This window comes from Bufo bufo, chromosome 2 (assembly GCF_905171765.1).
Source record: "Bufo bufo chromosome 2, aBufBuf1.1, whole genome shotgun sequence".
Classification (NCBI taxonomy): Eukaryota; Metazoa; Chordata; class Amphibia; order Anura; family Bufonidae; genus Bufo; species Bufo bufo.
In genome coordinates, this window is record NC_053390.1 from 653521489 (window position 1) to 653544459 (window position 22971).

Here is a 22971-nt window from a genome sequence, read left to right on the forward strand (position 1 = left end):
AAAAACAATAATACTAATAGAAGTTTATTATAAACCACCTAATATACCAGAGTCCACAGAAAATCTACTACTAAATGAAATAGACGAGGCGGCAGATCATAATGAGGTCATTATTATGGGGGACTTCAACTACTCCTATAGGTGTCCTATAAAGGAAACAGGTTCTTGGCAATAACCAAAGACAATTACCTTTTCCAACTGGTTCAGGACCCGACTAGAGAGACGGCCATATTGAACTTAGTATTAACCAAAAGACCTGACATAACAACAGATGTGCAGGTTGGGGGACACCTGGGAAATAGTGACCATAAAGTAATAACCTTACAATTGTCATTCAAATGAGTGTTTCTTCAGAAAGGAAAGGTGCTTCAATTATATAAATGGTAAAAAGTATAAATCTGAAAGTGTTGGTCCTCTACAGAGTAATGAGGGGGAAGATGCAGAAAGCGATGAGGAGAAAGAAAAGCTATTAAATAATTTTTTCTCCACTGTATTCACTGAGGAAAATAAACTGTCAGATGAAATGTAGAATGTAAAAGTAAATTCCCCATTAAAAGTGCCCTGTCTGACCCAAGAAGAAGTACAGGACCAGATGGCATACACACCCGTATCCTAAGAGAATTAAGTAATGTCATAGCCAGATCCTTATTTCTGATATTTAACCGCCTCCGAACCGCCTAACGCAGGATCGCGTTCCGGAGGCGGCAGCCCTGCGCACAGTGACGCATATATGCGTCATCTCGCGAGACGCGAGATTTCCTGTGAACGCGCGCACACAGGCACGCGTGTTCACAAAATCGGAAGGTAAGCGAGTGGATCTCCAGCCTTCCAGCGGCGATCATTCGCTGGCAGGCTGGAGATGCGATTTTTTTTTAACCCCTAACAGGTATATTAGACGCTGTTTTGATAACAGCGTCTAATATACCTGCTACCTGGTCCTCTGGTGGTCCCTTTTGTTTGGATCGACCACCAGAGGACACAGGTAGTTCAGTAATAAATAGCACCAAGCACCACACTACACCCCCCCCCCTGTCACTTATTAACCCCTTATTAACCCCTGATCACCCCTTATAGACTCCCTGATCACCCCCCCTGTAAGGCCCCATTCAGACGTCCGTATGAATTTTACGGATCCACTGATACATGGATCGGATCCGCAAAACACATACAGACGTCTGAATGAAGCCTTACAGGGGGGTGATCACCCCATATAGACTCCCTGATCACCCCCCTGTCATTGATCACCCCCCTGTCATTGATCACCCACCTGTAAGGCTGCATTCTGATGTCCGTATGTTTTTTTACGGATCCACGGATACATGGATCGGATCCGCAAAACACATACAGACGTCTGAATGGAGCCTTACAGGGGGGTGATCACCCCATATAGACTCCCTGATCACCCCCCTGTCATTGATCAACCCCATATACGGCTCCATTCAGACGTCCGTATGATTTTTACGGATCCACTGATACATGGATCGGATCCGCAAAACACATACGGACGTCTGAATGGAGCCTTACAGGGGGGTGATCACCCCATATAGACTCCCTGATCACCCCCCTGTCATTGATCACCCCCCTGTCATTGATCACCCCCCTGTCATTGATCACCCCCCTGTAAGGCTCCATTCAGACATTTTTTTGGCCCAAGTTAGCGGAATTTTATTTTATTTTTCTTACAAAGTCTCATATTCCACTAACTTGTGTCAAAAAATAAAATCTCACATGAACTCGCCATACCCCTCACGGAATCCAAATGCGTAAAAATTTTTTAGACATTTATATTCCAGACTTCTTCTCACGCTTTAGGGCCCCTAGAATGCCAGGGCAGTATAAATACCCTACATGTGACCCCATTTCGGAAAGAAGACACCCCAAGGTATTCGCTGAGGGGCATATTGAGTCCATGAAAGATTGAAATTTTTGTCCCAAGTTAGCGGAAAGGGAGACTTTGTGAGAAAAAAAAAAATCTATTTCCGCTAACTTGTGCCAAAAAAAATAAAATTCTATGAACTCGCCATGCCCCTCATTGAATACCTTGGGGTGTCTTCTTTCAAAAATGGGGTCACATGTTGGGTATTTATACTGCCCTGGCTTTTTAGGGGCCCTAAAGCGTGAGAAGAAGTCTGGGATCCAAATGTCTAAAAATGCCCTCATAAAAGGAATGTGGGCCACTTTGCGCGTCTAGGCTGCAAAAAAGTGTCACACATCTGGTATCGCCGTACTCAGGAGAAGTTGGGCAATGTGTTTTGGGGTGTCATTTTACATATACCCATGCTAGGTGAGAAATATCTTGGTCAAATGCCAACTTTGTATAAAAAATGCCCCTTTGCAGCCTAGGTGGGCAAAGGGGCCCACATTCCAAAGAGCACCTTTCGGATTTCACAGGTCATTTACCTACTTACCACACATTTGGGCCACTAGAATGCCAGGGCAGTATAACTACCCCACAAGTGACCCCATTTTGGAAAGAAGACACCCCAAGGTATTCCGTGAGGGGCATGGCGAGTTCCTCGAATTTTTTATTTTTTGTCACAAGTTAGCGGAAAATGATGATTTTTTTTTTTTTTTTTCTTACAAAGTCTCATATTCCACTAACTTGTGACAAAAAATAAAAACTTCCATGAACTCACTATGCCCATCACGAAATACCTTCTGGTGTCTTCTTTCCAAAATGGGGTCACTTGTGGGGTAGTTATACTGCCCTGGCATTTTAGGGGCCGAATGCGCGAGAAGTGGTTTGAAATCAAAATCTGTAAAAAATGGCCGGTGAAATCCGAAAGGTGCTCTTTGGAATGCGGGCCCCTTTGCCCACCTAGGCTGCAAAAAAGTGTCACACATCTGGTATCCCCGTACTCAGGAGAAGTTGGGCAATGTGTTTTGGGGTGTCTTTTTACATATACCCATGCTGGGTGAGAGAAATATCTTGGCAAAAGACAACTTTTCCCATTTTTTTTATACAAAGTTGGCATTTGACCGAGATATTTATCTCACCCAGCATGGGTATATGTAAAATGACACCCCAAAAGACATTGCCCAACTTCTCCTGAGTACGGCAATACCACACGTGTGACACTTTTTTGCAGCCTAGGTGGGCAAAGGGGCCCACATTCCAAAGAGCGCCATTTTTTACAGATTTTGATTTCAAACTACTTCTCACGCATTCGGGCCCCTAAAATGCCAGGGCAGTATAACTACCCCACAAGTGACCCCATTTTGGAAAGAAGACACCCCCAGGTATTTCGTGATGGGCATAGGGAGTTCAAGGAAGTTTTTATTTTTTGTCACAAGTTAGTGGAATATGAGACTTTGTAAGAAAAAAAAAGAAAAATCATCATTTTCCGCTAACTTGTGACAAAAAATACTAAATTCTAGGAACTCGCCATGCCCCTCACGGAATATCTTGGGGTGTCTTCTTTCCAAAATGGGGTCACTTGTGGGGTAGTTATACTGCCCTGGCATTTTAGGGGCCCTAATGCGTGAGAAGTAGTTTGAAATCAAAATGTGTAAAAAATGACCTGTGAAATCCTAAAGGTGCTCTTTGGAATGTGGGCCCCTTTGCCCACCTAGGCTGCAAACAAGTGTCACACATGTGGTATTGCCGCACTCAGGAGAAGTTGGGCAATGTGTTTTGGGGTGTCATTTTACATATACCCATGATGGGTGAGATAAATATCTTGGTCAAATGCCAACTTTGTATAAAAAAAAAAGGGAAAAGTTGTCTTTTGCCAAGATATTTCTCTCACCCAGCATGGGTATATGTAAAATGACACCCCAAAAAACATTGCCCAACTTCTCCTGAGTACGGCAATACCACATGTGTGACACTTTTTTCCAGCCTAGGTGGGCAAAGGGGCCCACATTCCAAAGAGCACCTTTCGGATTTCACAGGCCATTTTTTACAGATTTTGATTTCAAACTACTTTGCACGCATTTGGGCCCCTAAAATGCCAGGGCAGTATAACTACCCCACAAGTGATCCCATTTTAGAAAGAAGACACCCCAAGGTATTTCGTGATGGGCATAGTGAGTTCATGGAAGTTTTTATTTTTTGTCACAAGTTAGTGGAATATGAGACTTTGTAAGAAAAAAAAAGAAAAATCATCATTTTCCGCTAACTTGTGACAAAAAATAAAAAGTTCTATGAACTCACTATGCCCATCAGCGAATACCTTAGGGTGTCTACTTTCCGAAATGGGGTCATTTCTGGGGTTTTTCTACTGTTTGGGCATTCTAGAACCTCAGGAAACATGACAGGTGCTCAGAAAGTCAGAGCTGCTTCAAAAAGCGGAAATTCACATTTTTGTACCATAGTTTGTAAACGCTATAACTTTTACTCAAACCATTTTTTTTTTACCCAAACTTTTTTTTATCAGACATGTAGAACAATAAATTTAGAGAAAAATGTATTTATGGATGTCGTTTTTTTAGCAAAATTTTACAACTGAAAGTGAAAAATGTCATTTTTTTGCCAAAAAAACATTAAATTTAGATTAATAACAAAAAAAGTAAAAATGTCAGCAGCAATGAAATACCACCAAATGAAAGCTCTATTAGTGAGAAGAAAAGGAGGTAAAATTCATTTGGGTGGTAAGTTGCATGACCGAGCAATAAACGGTGAAAGTAGTGTAGGTCAGAAGTGTAAAAAGTGGCCTGGTCATTAAGGGTGTAAGCTAGGGGGGCTGAGGTGGTTAAGGACTCTATACTGACAGGGAGTGTTCCACAGGATTGGAGCATAGCAAATGTGGTGCCAATATTCAAAAAGGGTCCAAAAACAGAGCCTGGAAACTGTAGGCCGGTAAGTTTAACATCCGTCTTGGGTAAACCGTTTGAAGGTTTTCTGAGAGATGCTATCTTGGAGTACCTCAATGAAAACAAGCAAATAACGCCATATCAGCATGGCATCATGAGGGATCGGTCATGTCAAACTAATTTAATCAGTTTCTATGAGGAGGTAGGTTCTAGACTTGACAGCGGCGAATCAAAACATTTGACACTGTACCACATGAAAGGTTAGTATATAAAATGTGAATGCTCGGACTGGGAGAAAACGTCTGTATGTGGGTAAGTAACTGGCTCAGTAATAGAAAATAGAGGGTGGTTATTAACGGTACACACTCAGATTGGGTCACTGTCACTAGTGGAGTACCTCAGGGGTCAGTATTGGGCCATATTCTCTTTAATATATTTATCAATGATCTTGTAGAAGCTTGCACAGTAAAATATCAATTTTTGCAGAGGACACTAAACTGTGTAAAGTAATTAACACCGAAGAGGACAATATACTGCTACAGAGGGATCTAGATAGATTGGAGGCTTGGGCAGAGAAGTGGCAGATAAGGTTTAACACTGACAAATGTAAGGTTATGCACATGGGAAGGAATAATGCAAGTCACCAGTACATATACTAAATGGTAAAACACTGGGTAAGGCTACTTTCACACTAGCGTTCGGGGCTCCGCTTGTGAGTTCCGTTTGAAGGCTCTCACAAGCGGCCCCGAACGGATCCGTCCAGCCCTAATGCATTCTGAGTGGATGCGGATCCGCTCAGAATGCATCAGTCTGGCTCCGTTTGTCCTCCGCTCCGCTCAGCAGGCGGACACCTGAACGCAGCTTGCAGCGTTCGGGTGTCCGCCTGGCCGTGCGGAGGCAAACGGATCCGTCCAGACTTACAATGCAAGTCAATGGGGACGGATCCGTTTGAAGTTGACACAGTATGGCTCAATTTTGAAACGGATCCGTCCCCCATTGACTTTCAATGTAAAGTCAAAACTGATCCGTTTGCATTATCATGAACAAAAAAAAAAAAAAAAAAATTTTTTTTTTTTTTTTTTGGTTCATGGTAATGCAAACGGATCCGTTCTGAACGGATCCAAGCGTTTGCATTATAGGTGCGGATCCGTCTGTGCAGATACCAGACGGATCCGCACCAAACGCAGGTGTGAAAGTAGCCTAACATTGACATGGAAAAAGACTTAGGAATTTTAGTGGACAGCAAACTAAGCTGTAGAAACCAGTGTCAGGCAGCTGCTGCCAAGGCCAATACGATAATTGATTGCATCAAAAGGGGCATAGATGCCTGTGATGAGAACATAGTCCTACCACTTTACAAATCAGCATTCAGACCACACATGGAGTACTGTGTACAGCTCTGGCCTCCTGTGAACAAGGCAGACATAGCAGAGCTGGAGAGAGTAAAGAGGAGGGCAACTAAAGTAATAACTGGAATGGGTGGACTACAGTACTGAAAGATTATCAAAATTAGGGTTATTTACTTTAGAAAAAAGATGACTGAGGGGATATCTAATTACTATGTATAAATATATCAGGGGTCAGTACAGAGATCTCTCCCATCATCTATTTATTCCCAGGACTGTGACTGTGACGAGGGGACACCCTCTGCGTCTGGAGGAAAGAAGGTTTGTACACAAACATAGAAGAGGATTCTTTACGGTAAGAGCAGTGAGACTATGGAACTCTCTGCCTGAGGAGGTGGTGATGGCGAGTTCACTAAAAAAGTGGGGCCTGGACGTATTTCTGGAGTGTAATAATATTACAGGCTATAACTACTAGAGAGGGGTCGTTGATCCAGGGAGTTATCCGATTGTCTGATTGGAGTCGGGAAGGAAATTTTTTCCCCTTAAGTGGGGAAAATTGGCTTCTACCTCACAGGGGTCTTGTTGCCTTCCTCTGGATCAACTTGCAGGAAAACAGACTGAACTTGATGGACAAATGTCTTTTTTCGGCCTTATAAACTGTTACCATGTGTCCAACCAAACCCATGATGCACTTCTCCTTTCTCCAGCACAGCACCAGCACCTCCCCTAATAACGCCCAGCTTGCCTCCCACCCCTATCACTGCCACTGATGATGTTTTATCCACATGATAGGGGATAACTATTCCTACCACTGTGACCCCCACTGATCACGAGAAGGGGCCCCGTACCCCTAGGAGCCCCTCTGAGATAGACAGTCGTTGGTCTGAAATGCGCACCACCGTTCAATCCATTTTTATGGCAGCACTGGAGATAGCTGAGGAAGGTGAAAAATGGCTCTGTCTTGAAGGGGTTAAGCAACAAAACACCTCTGGAAAACAGCAGTGTTCATCATCAGATTTTTCAGATGCCTTTTGGTTGCTCAGAACCACAACACAAACAACCTGTGTAAAATCAGCCTGAGGCCTCATACAGATGACCGTGTCTGTATTGAGGTCCTCAAAACGCGGAGCAGCAAAACACAGACACTTCCTGCGTGCAATCCGCAATTTTCTCCCGCCCATTACTAAAAATTACTATCCTTGTCTGCAATACAGACAAGAATAGGACATGTTCTATAACACGGATGCACACAGCACACATATAAAAGAAATGTTGTGGAGTCGCACTCACCAGAACTTGTGGTCATCCGGAATGCAACAGCCTGCCTGGAGTCCTAGATCCATCAGGGCTCCTGAACATACAGTCCAATGAATGAAGATGGAGGCAGCATAAAATCCCTTTATTGGGAGCCGCTTAGGTGAACAAAACGTGCAGAAGGTAGTTACGTTTCGGCTAACACATAGCCTTTATCAAACACCATGTGTACTCTAAAAGATCCTGTTTAAAAAGATCCTGATTGGAGCCCTGTTCCCCTTTCCCCTCTGTTAGGAACTCTGGCCCATAGATATGGGATTCCTGCATTGACGGCAGAGATGTGGGCGGGTGGCTCTGTGTGCGTCTCTAGCAGCGATGCGCTGACTGGGGGAGGAGTTCTGACGTCACTATGATCGCTTGGGCGGATTTTGCTTGCGATCACGTGACTCGCGACGGACATGTGATTACATGGCCCGCCTCCCCAGACATGCGCACTGACTGCCGGAGGACACTCTAGAAACATGCATCATGAAGGTATGTGGATGGCTGGATCTTATGCCCTAAGTGGGCGAATACTATGACATTGCTTATGTGCACGTATGTATACACCTGAGACATAATGAGCAATCTACTGAGTGGGCAATTGGCCACAGTTGTGAGAGTGGGTGTGGTTTATGGTTTTTAAACAGGATCTTTTAGAGTACACATGGTGTTTGATAAAGGCTATGTGTTAGCCGAAACGTAACTACCTTCTGCACGTTTTGTTCACTTAAAGAGGACCTTTCATTAGCATCAAGTATGTAAACTGAATATACATACATGGAGAGCGGCGCCCAGGGATCCCCCTGCACTTACTATTATCCCCGGGCGCCGCTCCGTTCTCCGGTTACAGGCTCCGGTAAAGTCATAGTTAGGCTCCACCCATTTGAGCCTGCCGGCGTCTCTTTCTCCTATGTTGTAGCGCTGGCCAATCGCAGCGCTCAGCTCATAGCATGGCTAAGAGCTGAGCGCTGCGATTGGCCAGCACTACAGCATAGGAGAAGGAGACCGCGGCAGGCTCAAATGGGTGGAGCCTAACTATGACTTTACCGGAGAACGGAGCGGCGCCCGGGGATAATAGTAAGTGCAGGGGGATCCCTGGGCGCCGCTCTCCATGTATGTATATTCAGTTTACATACTTGATGCTAATGAAAGGTCCTCTTTAACCCCTTAAGGACCTAGGACGTACCGGTACGCCCTATTTCCCGAGTCCTTAAGGACCTAGGACGTACCGGTACGCCCTATTTCCCGAGTCCTTAAGGACCGAGGACGTACCGGTACGTCCTGACTTAAAATCGGAACTCCGGCGCCGCAGGGGTTAATCGGAACGGGATTTCGGCTGAAATCATTCAGCCGGCATCCCGTAACAATGCAGGGGGGGGTCATTTGACCCCCCCGTATCGGCGATCGCAGAAAACCGCAGGTCAATTCAGACCTGCGGTTTGCTGCGCTTTTTGCAGTTTCTGATCGCCGCGGTCCCTGACCGCGGGGATCAGAAACTTTAGAGTGGCTAAAATCATTATTTTTCACCCCCCCCTGCACCCCTGCACGATTTTATGCCGGAGGGTGGTGCGGGGGGGGGTGTCGCAGGCGGTGGGGGCGTTGCGGGAGGCGGGCGGTGCGGCAGGCGGGATCGCGATCCCCCGCCCGCCTCCCCATGAACGATCGTTGGCTTCTAGTGGGTATACCAGGGTGCCAGCACATTGCTGGCACCCTGGTATAAACGGCTGACATCTGTGAAGATGTCAGCCGTTTAACCCTTTCCATACCGCGGTCCGTACGGACCGCTGTATGGAAAAAGTTAACTGTCATCGGTCAGGGAGCTCCCTCCCTCTCCATCGGGGGGCTGCTGTGGCTTTGCAGCCCCCCGATGGAGAGGGAGAGAGCCCCCAGAGAGCCCCCCTCAGCCCCGTCCTTACCCTTCCCCGTCTGCGAAGTTCTGAGCAGACGGGGAGGGTTCCCATGGCAACAGGACGCCTGCTCAGGCGTCCTGCTGTCCATGGTGCTGAACAGATCTGTGCTAAAAGCACAGATCTGTTCAGTGTAAGTAAAATACAGTACAGAACAATATATATTGTTCTGTACTGTATTATACAGACACCAGACCCACTGGATCTTCAAGAACCAAGTGGGTCTGGGTCACAAAAATGTAAAAAAAAGTGAAAAAAGTTAAGATAAAAAAAAAAACATTTATCACTGAATAAAAATTAAAAAAATAAAATAAACTACACATATTAGGTATCGCCGCGTCCGTAACGACCTGATCTATAAAATGGTCATGTTACTTTCCCCGCACGGTGAACGCCATAAAAATAAAAAAATAAAAACTATGAGAAAATTGAAATTTTGCCCACCTTACTTCCCAAAAAAAGTAATAAAAGTGATCAAAAAAGTCGCATGTACGCCAAAATAGTACCAATCAAACCGTCATCTCATCCCGCAAAAAATGAGACCCTACTCAAGATAATCGCCCAAAAGCTGAAAAAACTATGGCTCTTAGACTATGGAGACACTAAAACATGATTTTTTTTTTTTCAAAAATGAACTCATTCTGTAAAACTTACATAAATAAAAAAAAAGTATACATATTAGGTATCGCCGCGTCCGTATCGACCGGCTCTATAAAAATATCACATGACCTAACCCCTCAGATGACCACCGTAAAAAAATAAAAATAAAAACAGTGTAAAAAAAGCCATTTTTTGCCATCTTACGTCACAAAAAGTGTAATAGCAAGCGATCAAAAAATCATATGCACCCCAAAATAGTGCCAATCAAACCGTCATCTCATCCCGCAAAAAATGAGACCCTACTCAAGATAATCGCCCAAAAACTGAAAAAACTATGGCTCTTAGAATATGGAGACACTAAAACATTTTTTTGGTTTTAAAAATGAAGTTATTGTATAAAACTTACATAAATAAAAAAAAATGTATACATATTAGGTATCGCCGCGTCCGCGACAACCTGCTCTATAAAAATACCACATAATCTAACCTGTCAGATGAATGTTGTAAATAACAAAAAAAAAAAAACGTGCCAAAAAAGCTATTTCTTGTTACCTTGCTGCACAAAAAGTGTAATATAGAGCAACCAAAAATCATATGTACCCTAAACTAGTACCAACAAAACTGCCACCCTATCCCGTAGTTTCTAAAATGGGGTCACTTTTTTGGAGTTTCTACTCTAGGGGTGCATCAGGGGGGCTTCAAATGGGACATGGTGTCAAAAAAAACAGTCCAGCAAAACCTGCCTTCCAAAAACCGTATGGAATTCCTTTCCTTCTGCGCCCTGCCGTGTGCCCGTACAGCGGTTTACGACCACATATGGGGTGTTTCTGTAAACTACACAATTAGGGCCATAAATATTGAGTTTTGTTTGGCTGTTAACCCTTGCTTTGTAACTGGAAAAAAAATATTAAAATGGAAAATCTGCCAAAAATGTGAAATTTTGAAATTGTGTCTCTATTTTCCATTAAATCTTGTGCAACACCTAAAGGGTTAACAAAGTTTGTAAAATCAGTTTTGAATAGCTTGAGGGGTGTAGTTTCTTAGATGGGGTCACTTTTATGGAGTTTCTACTCTAGGGGTGCATCAGGGGGGCTTCAAATGGGACATGGTGTCAAAAAACCAGTCCAGCAAAATCTGGCTTCCAAAAACCAAACCGCGCACCTTTCACTCTACGCCCTACTGTGTGCCCGTACAGTAGTTTACGGCCACATATGGGGTGTTTCTGTAAACGGCAGAGTCAGGGCAATAAAGATACAATCTTGTTTGGCTGTTAACCCTTGCTTTGTTAGTGGAAAAAATGGGTTAAAATTGAAAATTAGGCAAAAAAATGAAATTCTCAAATTTCATCCCCATTTGCCAATAACTCTTGTGCAACACCTAAAGGGTTAACGACGTATGTAAAATCAGTTTTGAATACCTTGAGGGGTGTAGTTTCTTAGATGGGGTCACTTTTATGGAGTTTCTACTCTAGGGGTGCATCAGGGGGGCTTCAAATGGGACATGGTGTCAAAAAACCAGTCCAGCAAAATCTGGCTTCCAAAAACCAAACCGCGCACCTTTCACTCTACGCCCTACTGTGTGCCCGTACAGTAGTTTACGGCCACATATGGGGTGTTTCTGTAAACGGCAGAGTCAGGGCAATAAAGATACAATCTTGTTTGGCTGTTAACCCTTGCTTTGTTAGTGGAAAAAATGGGTTAAAATTGAAAATTAGGCAAAAAAATGAAATTCTCAAATTTCATCCCCATTTGCCAATAACTCTTGTGCAACACCTAAAGGGTTAACGACGTATGTAAAATCAGTTTTGAATACCTTGAGGGGTGTAGTTTCTTAGATGGGGTCACTTTTAGGGAGTTTCTCCTCTTGGGGTGCATCAGGGGGCTTCAAATGGGACATGGTGTCAAAAAACCAGTCCATAAAAATCAGCCTTCCAAAAACCATATGGTGCACCTTTCACTCTACGCCCCGCTGTGTGGCCGTACAGTAGTTTACGGCCACATATGGGGTGTTTCTGTAAACGGCAGAGTCAGGGCAATAAAGATACAATCTTGTTTGGCTGTTAACCCTTGCTTTGTTAGTGGAAAAAATGGGTTAAAATTGAAAATTAGGCAAAAAAATGAAATTCTCAAATTTCATCCCCATTTGCCAATAACTCTTGTGCAACACCTAAAGGGTTAACGACGTATGTAAAATCAGTTTTGAATACCTTGAGGGGTGTAGTTTCTTAGATGGGGTCACTTTTAGGGAGTTTCTCCTCTTGGGGTGCATCAGGGGGCTTCAAATGGGACATGGTGTCAAAAAACCAGTCCATAAAAATCAGCCTTCCAAAAACCATATGGTGCACCTTTCACTCTACGCCCCGCTGTGTGGCCGTACAGTAGTTTACGGCCACATATTGGGTGTTTCTGTAAACGGCAGAGTCAGGGCAATAAAGATACAGTCTTGTTTGGCTGTTAACCCTTGGTTTGTTAGTGGAAAAAATGGGTTAAAATGAAAAATTTGACAAAAATATGAAATTCTCAAATTTCCTCCCCATTTGCCAATAACTCTTGTGCAACACCTAAAGGGTTAACAATGTATGCAAAATCAGTTTTGAATACCTTGAGGGGTGTAGTTTCTTAGATGGGGTCATTTTTGGGTGGTTTCTATTATGTAAGCCTCGCAAAGTGACTTCAGACCTGAACTGGTCGCTAAAAATTGAGTTTTTGTAAATTTCTGAAAAATTTCAAGATTTGCTTCTAAACTTCTAAGCCTTATAACATCCCCAAAAAATAAAATATCATTCCCAAAACAATTCAAGCATGAAGTAGACATATGGGGAATGTAAAGTCATCACAATTTTTGGGGGTATTACTATGTATTACAGAGGTAGAGAAACTGAAAATTTGAAATTTGCTAATTTTTCAAAATTTACGGTAAAAATTGTATTTTTTTATGCAAAAAAATTAACTTTTTTGACCCAATTTTAGCAGTGTCATGAAGTACAATATGTGACGAAAAAACAATCTCAGAACGGCCTGGGTAAGTCAAAGCGTTTTAAAGTTATGAGCACTTAAAGTGACACTGGTCAGATTTGCAAAAAATGGCCTGGTCCTTAAGGTGAAAATGAGCCTGGTCCTTAAGGTGAAAATGAGCCCGGTCCTTAAGGGGTTAAGCGGCTCCCAATAAAGGGATTTTTTGTACCGTACATGCTGCCTCCATCTTCATTCATTGGACCCCACAGCACACATATGACATCCATATCCAGATGACAACCCATTCATAAAAATGAATGGGCTTCTGTGCAATCCACAAAAAATGCAGATTGGACACAAAATAAAGCCAAATTGCATGCGTTTTTCACACGTGTGAAGAAAAACTGCAGAATTACAATCTACATCTCCTAGCAACCATCAGCAAAAAAACACATTGCGCCCGGATACTTTCTGTTTTTTCACTCAAGCCCCATTCACTTCTATGGAGCCAGAGCTGTGTGAATAGCGCACAATATAGAACATGCTGCGATTTTTCCTGAACGCAGAAATGATGCAAGTGCACTGACCCATTGAAATGAATAGGCCAGTATTCAGTCCGGATGCTACGTGTTCAAAATAAGAGGCCTTAGGTCTCGTTCACATTTCCGTTTTTCACTGACGTGTTCTGTCCACATTTTCTGCGGACAGCACACATACCCATTGATTTAAATGTGCCTGTTCACCTTTCAGTATGTTTTTTACTGATCGTGGGTCAGTAAAAAAAATCACGGGGGCATGCACTACTTTGATCCATGATGCGGACCAAGCACACCCATTGAAGTCTATGGGTCCATGAAAAACACTGACACACATCCGTGTTGTGTCCGTTTTTCACTGAAGACTAATAGGAGATTCTTTGGAAATTAATTTTCAGCTGAGAAACGTCAATGAATTACAGATGACACACGGATGGTAAAAACAGACACACGGGCTAACCACGGATCCTTCACGGATGAAACACATACGCCTTTTTCATGGACGGGATACTGACACGGAAATGTGAATGAGGAGTTAGGGTTGATTCACATCTTATTAGGGAATAAAAGGTTAAGGAACAAAAAGAAACCAATGTGGATAAACAGAACTGTAAAGAAAGCAATAAATGACAAAAAGAAAGCATATAAAACCCTAAAACAGGAGGGTAGCACGGAAGCACTGAAAAACTATAAGGAAAAAAACAGAACATGTAAAAAACAAATAAAAGCGGCCAAACTAGAGACCGAGAGATTAATTGCCAAACAGAGTAAAACTAACCCTAAAATGTTCTTCAATTATATAAATGTTAAAAAGTATAAATCTGAAGGTGTCGGCCCTTTAAAGAGTAATGAGGGGGGAGTCGCAGAGAGCGACGAGGAGAAAGCAAAGCTGTTAAATATTTTTTTCTCCAATGTATTCACTGAGGAAAATAAACTGTCAGATGAAATGCTGAATGCTGAAATAAATTCGCCATTAAAAGTGTCCTGTCTGACCCAGGAAGAAGTACAACAGCGACTTAAAAAAATCAAAATAGACAAATCGCCAGGACCGGATGGCATACACCCCCGTATCCTAAGGGAATTAAGTAATGTCATAGCCAGACCCTTATTTCTGATATTTGCGGACTCTGTACTGACAGGGAATGTCCCACAGGATTGGCGCATGGCAAATGTGGTGCCAATATTCAAAAAGGGTCCAAAAACAGAGCCTGGAAACTATAGGCCGGTAAGTTTAACATCTGTTGTGGGTAAACTGTTTGAAGGTTTTCTGAGAGATGCTATGTTAGAGCATCTTATGGGAAATAAGCAAATAACGCCATATCAGCATGGCTTCGTGAGGGATCGGTCATGTCAAACTAATTTAATCAGTTTCTATGAGGAGGTAAGTACTAGACTTGACAGCGGCGAATCAATGGATGTCGTATATCTGGACTTCTCCAAAGCATTTGACACTGTACCTCATAAAAGGTTAGTATATAAAATGAGAATGCTCGGACTCTGAGAAAACGTCTGTAAGTGGGTAAGTAACTGGCTCAATGATAGAAAACAGAGGGTGGTTATTAACGGTACATACTCAGATTGGGTCACTGTCACTAGTGGAGTACCTCAGGGGTCAGTATTGGGCCCTATTCTCTTCAATATATTTATTAATGATCTTGTAGAAGGCTTGCATAGTAAAATATCAATTTTCGCAGATGACACTAAACTGTGTAAAGTAATTAACACTGAAGAGGACAGTATACTACTACAGAGGGATCTGGATAGATTGGAGGCTTGGGCAGATAAGTGGCAGATGAGGTTTAACACTGAGAAATGTAAAGTTATGCACATGGGAAGGAATAATGCAAGTCACCCGTACATACTAAATGGTAAAACACTCGGTAACACTGACATGGAAAAGGATCTAGGAATTTTAATAAACAGCAAACTAAGCTGCAAAAAACAGTGTCAGGCAGCGGCTGCCAAGGCCAATAAGATAATGGGTTGCATCAAAAGGGGCATAGATGCCCGTGATGAGAACATATTCCTACTACTTTACAAATCACTGGTCAGACCACACATGGAGTACTGTGTACAGTTCTGGGCTCCTGTAAACAAGGCAGACATAGCAGAGCTGGAGAGGGTCCAGAGGAGGGCAACTAAAGTAATAACTGGAATGGGGCAACTACAGTATCCTGAAAGATTATCAAAATTAGGGTTATTCACGTTAGAAAAAAGACGACTGAGGGGAGATATAATTACTATGTATAAATATATCAGGGGGCAGTACAGAGATCTATCCCATCATCTATTTATCCCCAGGACTGTGACTGTGACGAGGGGACATCCTCTGCGTTTGGAGGAAAGAAGGTTTGTACACAAACATAGAAAAGGGTTCTTTACGGTAAGAGCAGTGAGACTATGGAACTCTCTGCCTGAGGAGGTGGTGATGGTGAGTACAATAAAGGAATTCAAGAGGGGCCTGGATGTATTTCTGGAGTGTAATAATATTACAGGCTATAGCTACTAGAGAGGGGTCGTTGATCCAGGGAGTTATTCTGATTGCCTGATTGGAGTCGGGAAGGAATTTTTTATTCCCCTAAAGTGAGGAAAATTGGCTTCTACCTCACAGGGTTTTTTTTGCCTTCCTCTGGATCAACTTGTAGGATGACAGGCCGAACTGGATGGACAAATGTCTTTTTTCGGCCTTATGTACTATGTTACTATGTTACTATGTTAAAAAGGCAGCACGCCATGTTCTTGTATCCTGCAGCGTCCGGTATAAAAAAAAAAAAAGGATTTTTTTTTGTTTTGTTTTTTACAATGAAACTCTATGGTGAACGGATGCCAGTGTATGACATCAGTCTGAAGCATCCGTTTAAGGCCTCATGCACACGACCGTTGTTGTGTTCCGTGTCCGTTGTTCCGTTTTCTGTGATTTTCTGCGGACCCATTGACTTTGAATGGGTCCGTTGAAAACTCGGAAAATGCACCGTTTGTCATCCGCGTCCGTGATCCGTGTTTCCAGTCCGTTTTTTTAACGGACAACGGTTTGCGGACCCAATCAAGTCAATGGGTCCGTGAAAAAACACGGAGGCACACAAGATTTTCATCCGCGTCCGTGTCCGTTTTTTTCCTATAATTTTCAAGGCAAACTTGACTTAGATTTTTTTTTTCACTTTTCATGTCTGGTGATCCTCCAAAAACCAAGGAAGACATACGGAAACAAAAACGGAAACGGATCACGTTACAACGGAACCCCGTTTTGCGGACCGTGAAAAAATACTGTCGTGTGCATGAGGCCTAACTCATATGTTTTTTTGTATAAGCTAAACGGATGGGAAAAATGGGATGTGTGCCCAACCTCAGGGTATGAACCAACATTGTGGTTGAATGCATGCCCACCCGCAACAGCCAATGCTGTAAAATCATGCATTCATTGGCTGCTGCAGGTGGCCGTGGCTTGGCCAGATGCAGCCTGTCGCACCATCGGTTGTGCCCAAAGAGTTAGTAAACCTAAATTCGACTACTAAAATCAGATATTAAAGGAGTATCCCAGCGCTTCACATTTATCACCAAACTACAGGGTAGGGGTCGCAGCGCACAGTCAAAGAGGCCGGGTATGGGATATAGCCAACACCCGCAGCCTGAGTTTGTATTCAGGCATAAACTATATTCACTGGTGGCGCAGTGGCCACAGTCCTTCCCCTCCTACTCCCCCTCTTCTCAGTATTATATTCATTGCGGTCCACGCGCCTCCCCAAAAAAAATATAAAAATTTGAAATGGCCCCCTTTCCTAATTTTACATATAAAAATATAAACACAATAAAAAATAAATATACTACATATTGCCACATCCGAAAAAGTCAGAATGATTAAAATATCAAAAAATATCTCCTATGTGCTGAACGCTGTAACAAAAAAAAAAAAAAACACGCAATTTACTATTTTTTGGTCACCTGGTTCCTCCCCAAAAAATAGGGTAGGACTGTTCTATTATGGGCCTGACGTTCCATAAAATGCGTAATGCACAAGGCTTTTTTTGTGTTTTTATTTTTTTACGTGGTATCACATATCGCAATACTTTTTTATGGTATTGAAATCGAATCAAAATGTTGGTATCGTGACAACCCTAGAACACACAGCATTTAAAGGGTTTCTACCACTTCGTTTCACATAATTAGCTTTCATACACTAGCAATCCGCTAGTGTCTGCTCTAACAAACAATCCTAATATAATAGCTTTTGGGGCAGCCGTTTCGCTAAAAAAGAACTTATATCTATATGCTAATGAGCCTCTAGGTGCTATGGGGGCGTCATTAGCACCTAGAGGGTCGGTCTACCTTTATAAAATGCCGCCGCCCAGCGCGTCCCTCCAGCCCGCCCATCTCCTCCGGAATGCGATCCTCCCTGTGAGCGTATGTATTCGGCGCATGCGCAGTGAATGTCTGACCGCTTTCTGCACAGACATCTCCACTGCGCCTGTTCCTCGGAGCACTATGACGTCATCGGCGCAGTGGAGATGTCTGAGCAGGGAAGCGGTCAGACATTCACTGCGCATGCGCCGAATACATACGCTCAGAAGGAGGATCGCATTCCGGAGGAGATGGGCGGGCTGGAGGGACGCGCTGGGCGGCGGCATTTTATGAAGGTAGACCGAGCCTCTAGGTGCTAATGACGCCCCCATAGCACCTAGAGGCTCATTAGCATATAGATATAAGTTCTTTTTTTAGCTGCCCCAAAAGCTATTATATTAGGATTGTTTGTTAGAGCAGACACTAGCGGATCGCTAGTGTCTGACCGCTAATTATGTGAAACGAAGTGGTAGAAACCCTTTAAAATCATTAAAATGCTGTGAGTTCATGTCACAGAAGCAGATGGGGAAATAATGCTGTCACGTGGAGATTATTCCACAGAACACATTCATGTCAAATTGCCCCTTCAATTTGTATCGGCCTGTGTAATCAGACGGGGCAAACAAGTGCCAATGGACGGGTCATCATTCATCTGTGATCATGCTGACCACACACTGACATATGAAACAGACCTAAGGCCTCTTTCAAATGGGCGTCCTGGATTTGCTCCGGATGCGTTGCGTGTGCATTGCAGGAAACCCACGAGAGTGTGCACACAATTTCAGTCAGTTTTGACGGCGATTGCGTTGCATTGGTCAGTTTTTATCGCGCGGGTGCAATGCGTTTTGCAGGCGTGTGATAAAAAACTGAATGTGGTACCCAGACCCGAACTTCTTCACTGAAGTTTAGGTTTGGGTTAGGTGTTGTGTAAATGTAATTATTTTCCTTTATAACATGGTTATAAAGGAAACTAATAGCATTCTAAATACAGAAAGCTTACTAAAATGTTGCTTGAGGGGTTAAAAAATAAAAAAAATTAACTCACCTCATCCACTTGATCGCGCAGCCGGCATCGTCTTCTTTCAGGACCTGCAAAAGGACCTTTGATGACGTAATCTCACTCACCATGTGGTGAGCGCGATTACATCATCAAAGGTCCTTTTGCAGGTCCTGAAAGAAGACTATGCCGGCTGCGCGATCAAGTGGATGAGGTGAGTTATGTTTTTTTGGGTTTTTTTTAACCCCTCAGTCCACATTTTACTAAGCATTCTGTATTAAGAATGCTATTTTCCCTTATAACCATGTTATAAGGGAAAATAATAAAGTGAATAGACTTTAATGGGGTCCGGGGTTGCTCATCCCTATCATCTCCTAGCAACCGTGCGTGAAAAATCGCACCGCATCCGCACTTGCTTGCGATTTTTACGCAGCCACATTCATTTCTATGGGGCCTGCTTTGAGTGACAAACGCAGAATATAGAACATGCTGCGATTTTCACGAAACGCACAAGCGATGCGTGAAAATCACCGCTCATCTGCACAGCCCCATTGAAGTGAATGGGTCCGGATTCAGTGCGGGTGCAATGCGTTCACATCACGCATTGCACCCGCATGGAAAACCTGCCCGTGTGAAAGAGGCCTAAAAGTTGTATGATTTGTCAGAGTGGGTATGTGGCCAACTTCATCCAAATCCTCATTGTAAGTATCCTGGTGATGACAGGGGAGTGTGGTCCCCCGTTACAGCCATCAGTGGAGGTCCCAGCTGCAGGACTGCCTGGGTGGGTGAAAGATGATAAGGCCACTGAACTTTTATTACAGTGTTTAGATTCATACACAATGCCATGCTGGCCATACAGAGGTCACATCATGTAATGCCCCATAGTCATATTTATGGCTAACCCCTCATGTTTCTAAGCCCAGGACTGGAGATGAACATGTAAGGCCCCTTTCACACGAGCGAGTATTTCCACCAGGTGCAATGTGTGATGCAAACGCAACGCGCCCGCACGGAATCCGGACCCATTCATTTCAATAGGGCTGTGTACATGATGTTGGTTTTCATGCTGCATCTGTTCTGCGTTGCGTGAAAAATCGCAGCATGTTCTATATTCTGAGATTTTCACGCTGCCCTGGCCCCGTAGAAGTGAATGTGGCTACGTGAAAAATTGCACTGCATCCGCAAAAATGAGCGGATGCGATGCGTTTTTCACGGATGGTTGCTAAGAGATGTTGTTTGTAAACCTTCTGTTTTTTTATCAAAACAAATTAAATCGCATTGCACCCGTGTGATAAAAATTGAACGTGATCGCATACAAAACTGAATGCCCTTGTATACGAAATCACGCATTTTCACTGAACGCATTCGCAACGCACCCGGAACTAATTCGCTCACGCTCGTCTGCAAGGGGCCTAAGAGCAAGCAGCCCCTTAGGGCTCATGCACATGGGCATTGCCCGCATTGCGTCCAGCATTCACTTGAATGGGTCCACAATCCGGGAGAAAAAGTGCGGTGGGGAACAGAGGCGCAGATCAAAAGCCCAGGGAGGCATTACGGAGTGGCTTTTGGGTCTAAGCCGCTGCACCACCTCTTTTCTTGTGCACACCATCGGATGCAGATCGCGGATTCATGTGAATGGGTCCGGCGTCCGCATACGGTGGTCCTACGGTCAGCACGGGCCCGGCCAGCATACATTCATGTGCATGAGCCCTTACACACATGTATGTAGCTATATCTGCAGGCCTCAGTGCTGACATGTGTCCCACCGAAGACCACAGCACCCACCCCACAGGAGACAGACGAGCCGTTTATTTCCCGGTCACCATACTGGAAGTCTTGCTCCATCACAAGGAATAACATGCAGCACTGTACTAGACTGGTATCTACCCTGTGTCTTTGGCATGTTGGCAGCTGGCGCTGGCAGTCCTCGAGGATCTCCTGGCATGGCACTGACCAGTTTGCCTAACTTGCGCCAAGAACAAGAAACAACCACGTCTGCCGTCATGCAGCAAGGTCGCAGCCATATCTACCGGGCAGCAGCCAGGTCCTATCCGAGAGGCGCGCGATGACGTCACTGTCACGTGTCTGCATTGTCGTTGTACCACGTGATCGCTTATTCCGTACGCGGCTGGCTCAAATGTGGCGAGGGAGAGAGCGCCGTGTGTTGTAAGGGTTCTGTGTAATATAAGGGGCAGGAGTCTGGTGAAGGTGGTCGCTGTGTAATGATTGATAGTGATGTGCAAAGGTGGTGGGTATGGTATGTGAGGTGGGTGGTGTGCAGGTATGTGAGGTGTTAGGGGTGAGGGTGCCATGTAGGGTATGTAAGGTGGTGGGGATGATATGTATGGTATGTGAGGTGGTGGTGGGGATGACATGTATGGTATGTGAGGTGGTGGGGATGACATGTATGGTATGTAAGGTGGTGGGGATGACATGTATGGTATGTGAGGTGGTGGGGATGACATGTATGGTATGTGAGGTGTTAGGGGTGAGGGTGCCATGTATGGTATGTGAGGTGTTAGGGGTGAGGGTGCCATGTAGGGTATGTGAGGTGGTGGGGATGATATGTATGGTATGTGAGGTGGTGGGGATGACATGTATGGTATGTGAGGTGGTGGGGATGACATGTATGGTATGTGAGGTGTTAGGGGTGAGGGTGCCATGTATGGTATGTGAGGTGTTAGGGGTGAGGGTGCCATGTAGGGTATGTGAGGTGGTGGGGATGGTATGTGAGGTGGTGGGGATGATATGTATGGTATGTGAGGTGTTAGGGGTGAGGGTGCCATGTATGGTATGTGAGGTGTTAGGGGTGAGGGTGCCATGTAGGGTATGTGAGGTGGTGGGGATGATATGTATGGTATGTGAGGTGTTAGGGTGCCATGTGAGGTGTTAGGGGTGAGGATGGTATGTGAGGTGTTAGGGGTGAGGGTGCCATGTAGGGTATGTGAGGTATATGTCCCATCATGGATGATCATGAAATGAAATTGATTTGATAACTAGAGGTGTAGCTATTGGAGGTTACACAGAGGTTTGCACCCCAAAGGCCCCTCTACAACATAAGAAAACCAGTATTAAGGCTACTTTCACACCTGCGTTCGGTGCGGATCCGTCTGGTATCTGCACAGACGGATCCGCACCTATAATGCAAACACTTGTATCCGTTCAGAACGGATTCGTTTTCATTACCATGATAATGCAAACTGATCCGTTTTGACTTACACTGAAAGTCAATGGGAGGCGGATCCGTTTTCAATTGCACCATATTGTGTCAGTGAAAACGGATCCGCCCCCATTGACTTACATTGTAAGTCAGGACGGATCCGTTTGGCTCCGCTGCAAGCAGCGTTTTGGTGTTCGCCTCAAAAGTGTAACGGGAGACCAAACCCAGCCAAACTGATTCATTCTGAACGGATCCTTATCCACTCAGAATGCATTGGGGCTGAACTGATCCGTTTTGGGCGGCTTGTGAGATCCCTGAAACGGATCTCACAGGCGGACCCAGAAGCGGCAGTGTGAAAGTAGTACAACATTTTCACTAGGGCCCAGGAATTTCACTCTACATTTCTGTTAAAGAAGCACTCCGGGAATTGTTTTTTTTTTGCCTATATAGTGCAGGATAGTCCGTTATTAAAGAAAAAGATATTCTTATGTATACCTGTTATATTTGATGTGTAACTTGTGGGTTGGCAGCCATCTTGATTCATTCTCAGATATGGTTTTCCTAATGAATCCTACATTTCCCATCATGCCTGGTTTTGTAGGGACAGGGGCCGGAGTACCACCACACTGCACTGCTTTGTGTTTTCTGTCGCCTCTAAGAATCTGAATCACAGTCTTACGGCTCATGCACACAATATTATTTTTTGCCCCCATCCGCTCCACATTTTTTGCAGATCAGATGCAGACCCATTTATTGCGATCTATGGGCCAGATTTATCATTAGCTCAAGTCAGAATAATGGAGTGAAAAAGTCCCAAAAAAGTCCCAAACGCTAAAACTGCGCACAAATTTGCGACTTTTTTCTGCTCTGCACTATGCTCGCCAGTTTTCTGAAAGTGGGCGTGTTTTCTTATGTAAATGAATCTCTAGACAGATTTACTATTGGGACTATTTAAAAAAGTCGCAAAAAAGTCCCAATTTCACTCCAGTGAGGACCATGCTTATCTTATGAGACTTTTTAATAGAACATGCGACTTTTTCATAAAAACGTGCGACTTTTTCGTAAAGATGTGCGACTTTTGTAAA

The 22971-nt window shown here is 44.0% G+C and overlaps 1 protein-coding gene across 2 annotated transcripts in view; it reads right to left on the reverse strand.

The window, feature by feature from the left end:
- Window positions 1–20790, reverse strand: part of GATB (glutamyl-tRNA amidotransferase subunit B) — a 248921-nt gene extending 228131 nt beyond the window's left edge. For both annotated transcript variants that reach the window (XM_040418542.1, XM_040418541.1), the window contains exon 1: window positions 20614–20790. In XM_040418542.1, the coding sequence (XP_040274476.1) occupies window positions 20614–20750 (137 nt within the window). In that variant the 5' untranslated portion in view covers window positions 20751–20790. The remainder of the gene's footprint in view (window positions 1–20613) is intronic.
- Window positions 20791–22971: the final 2181 nt, after the last annotated feature.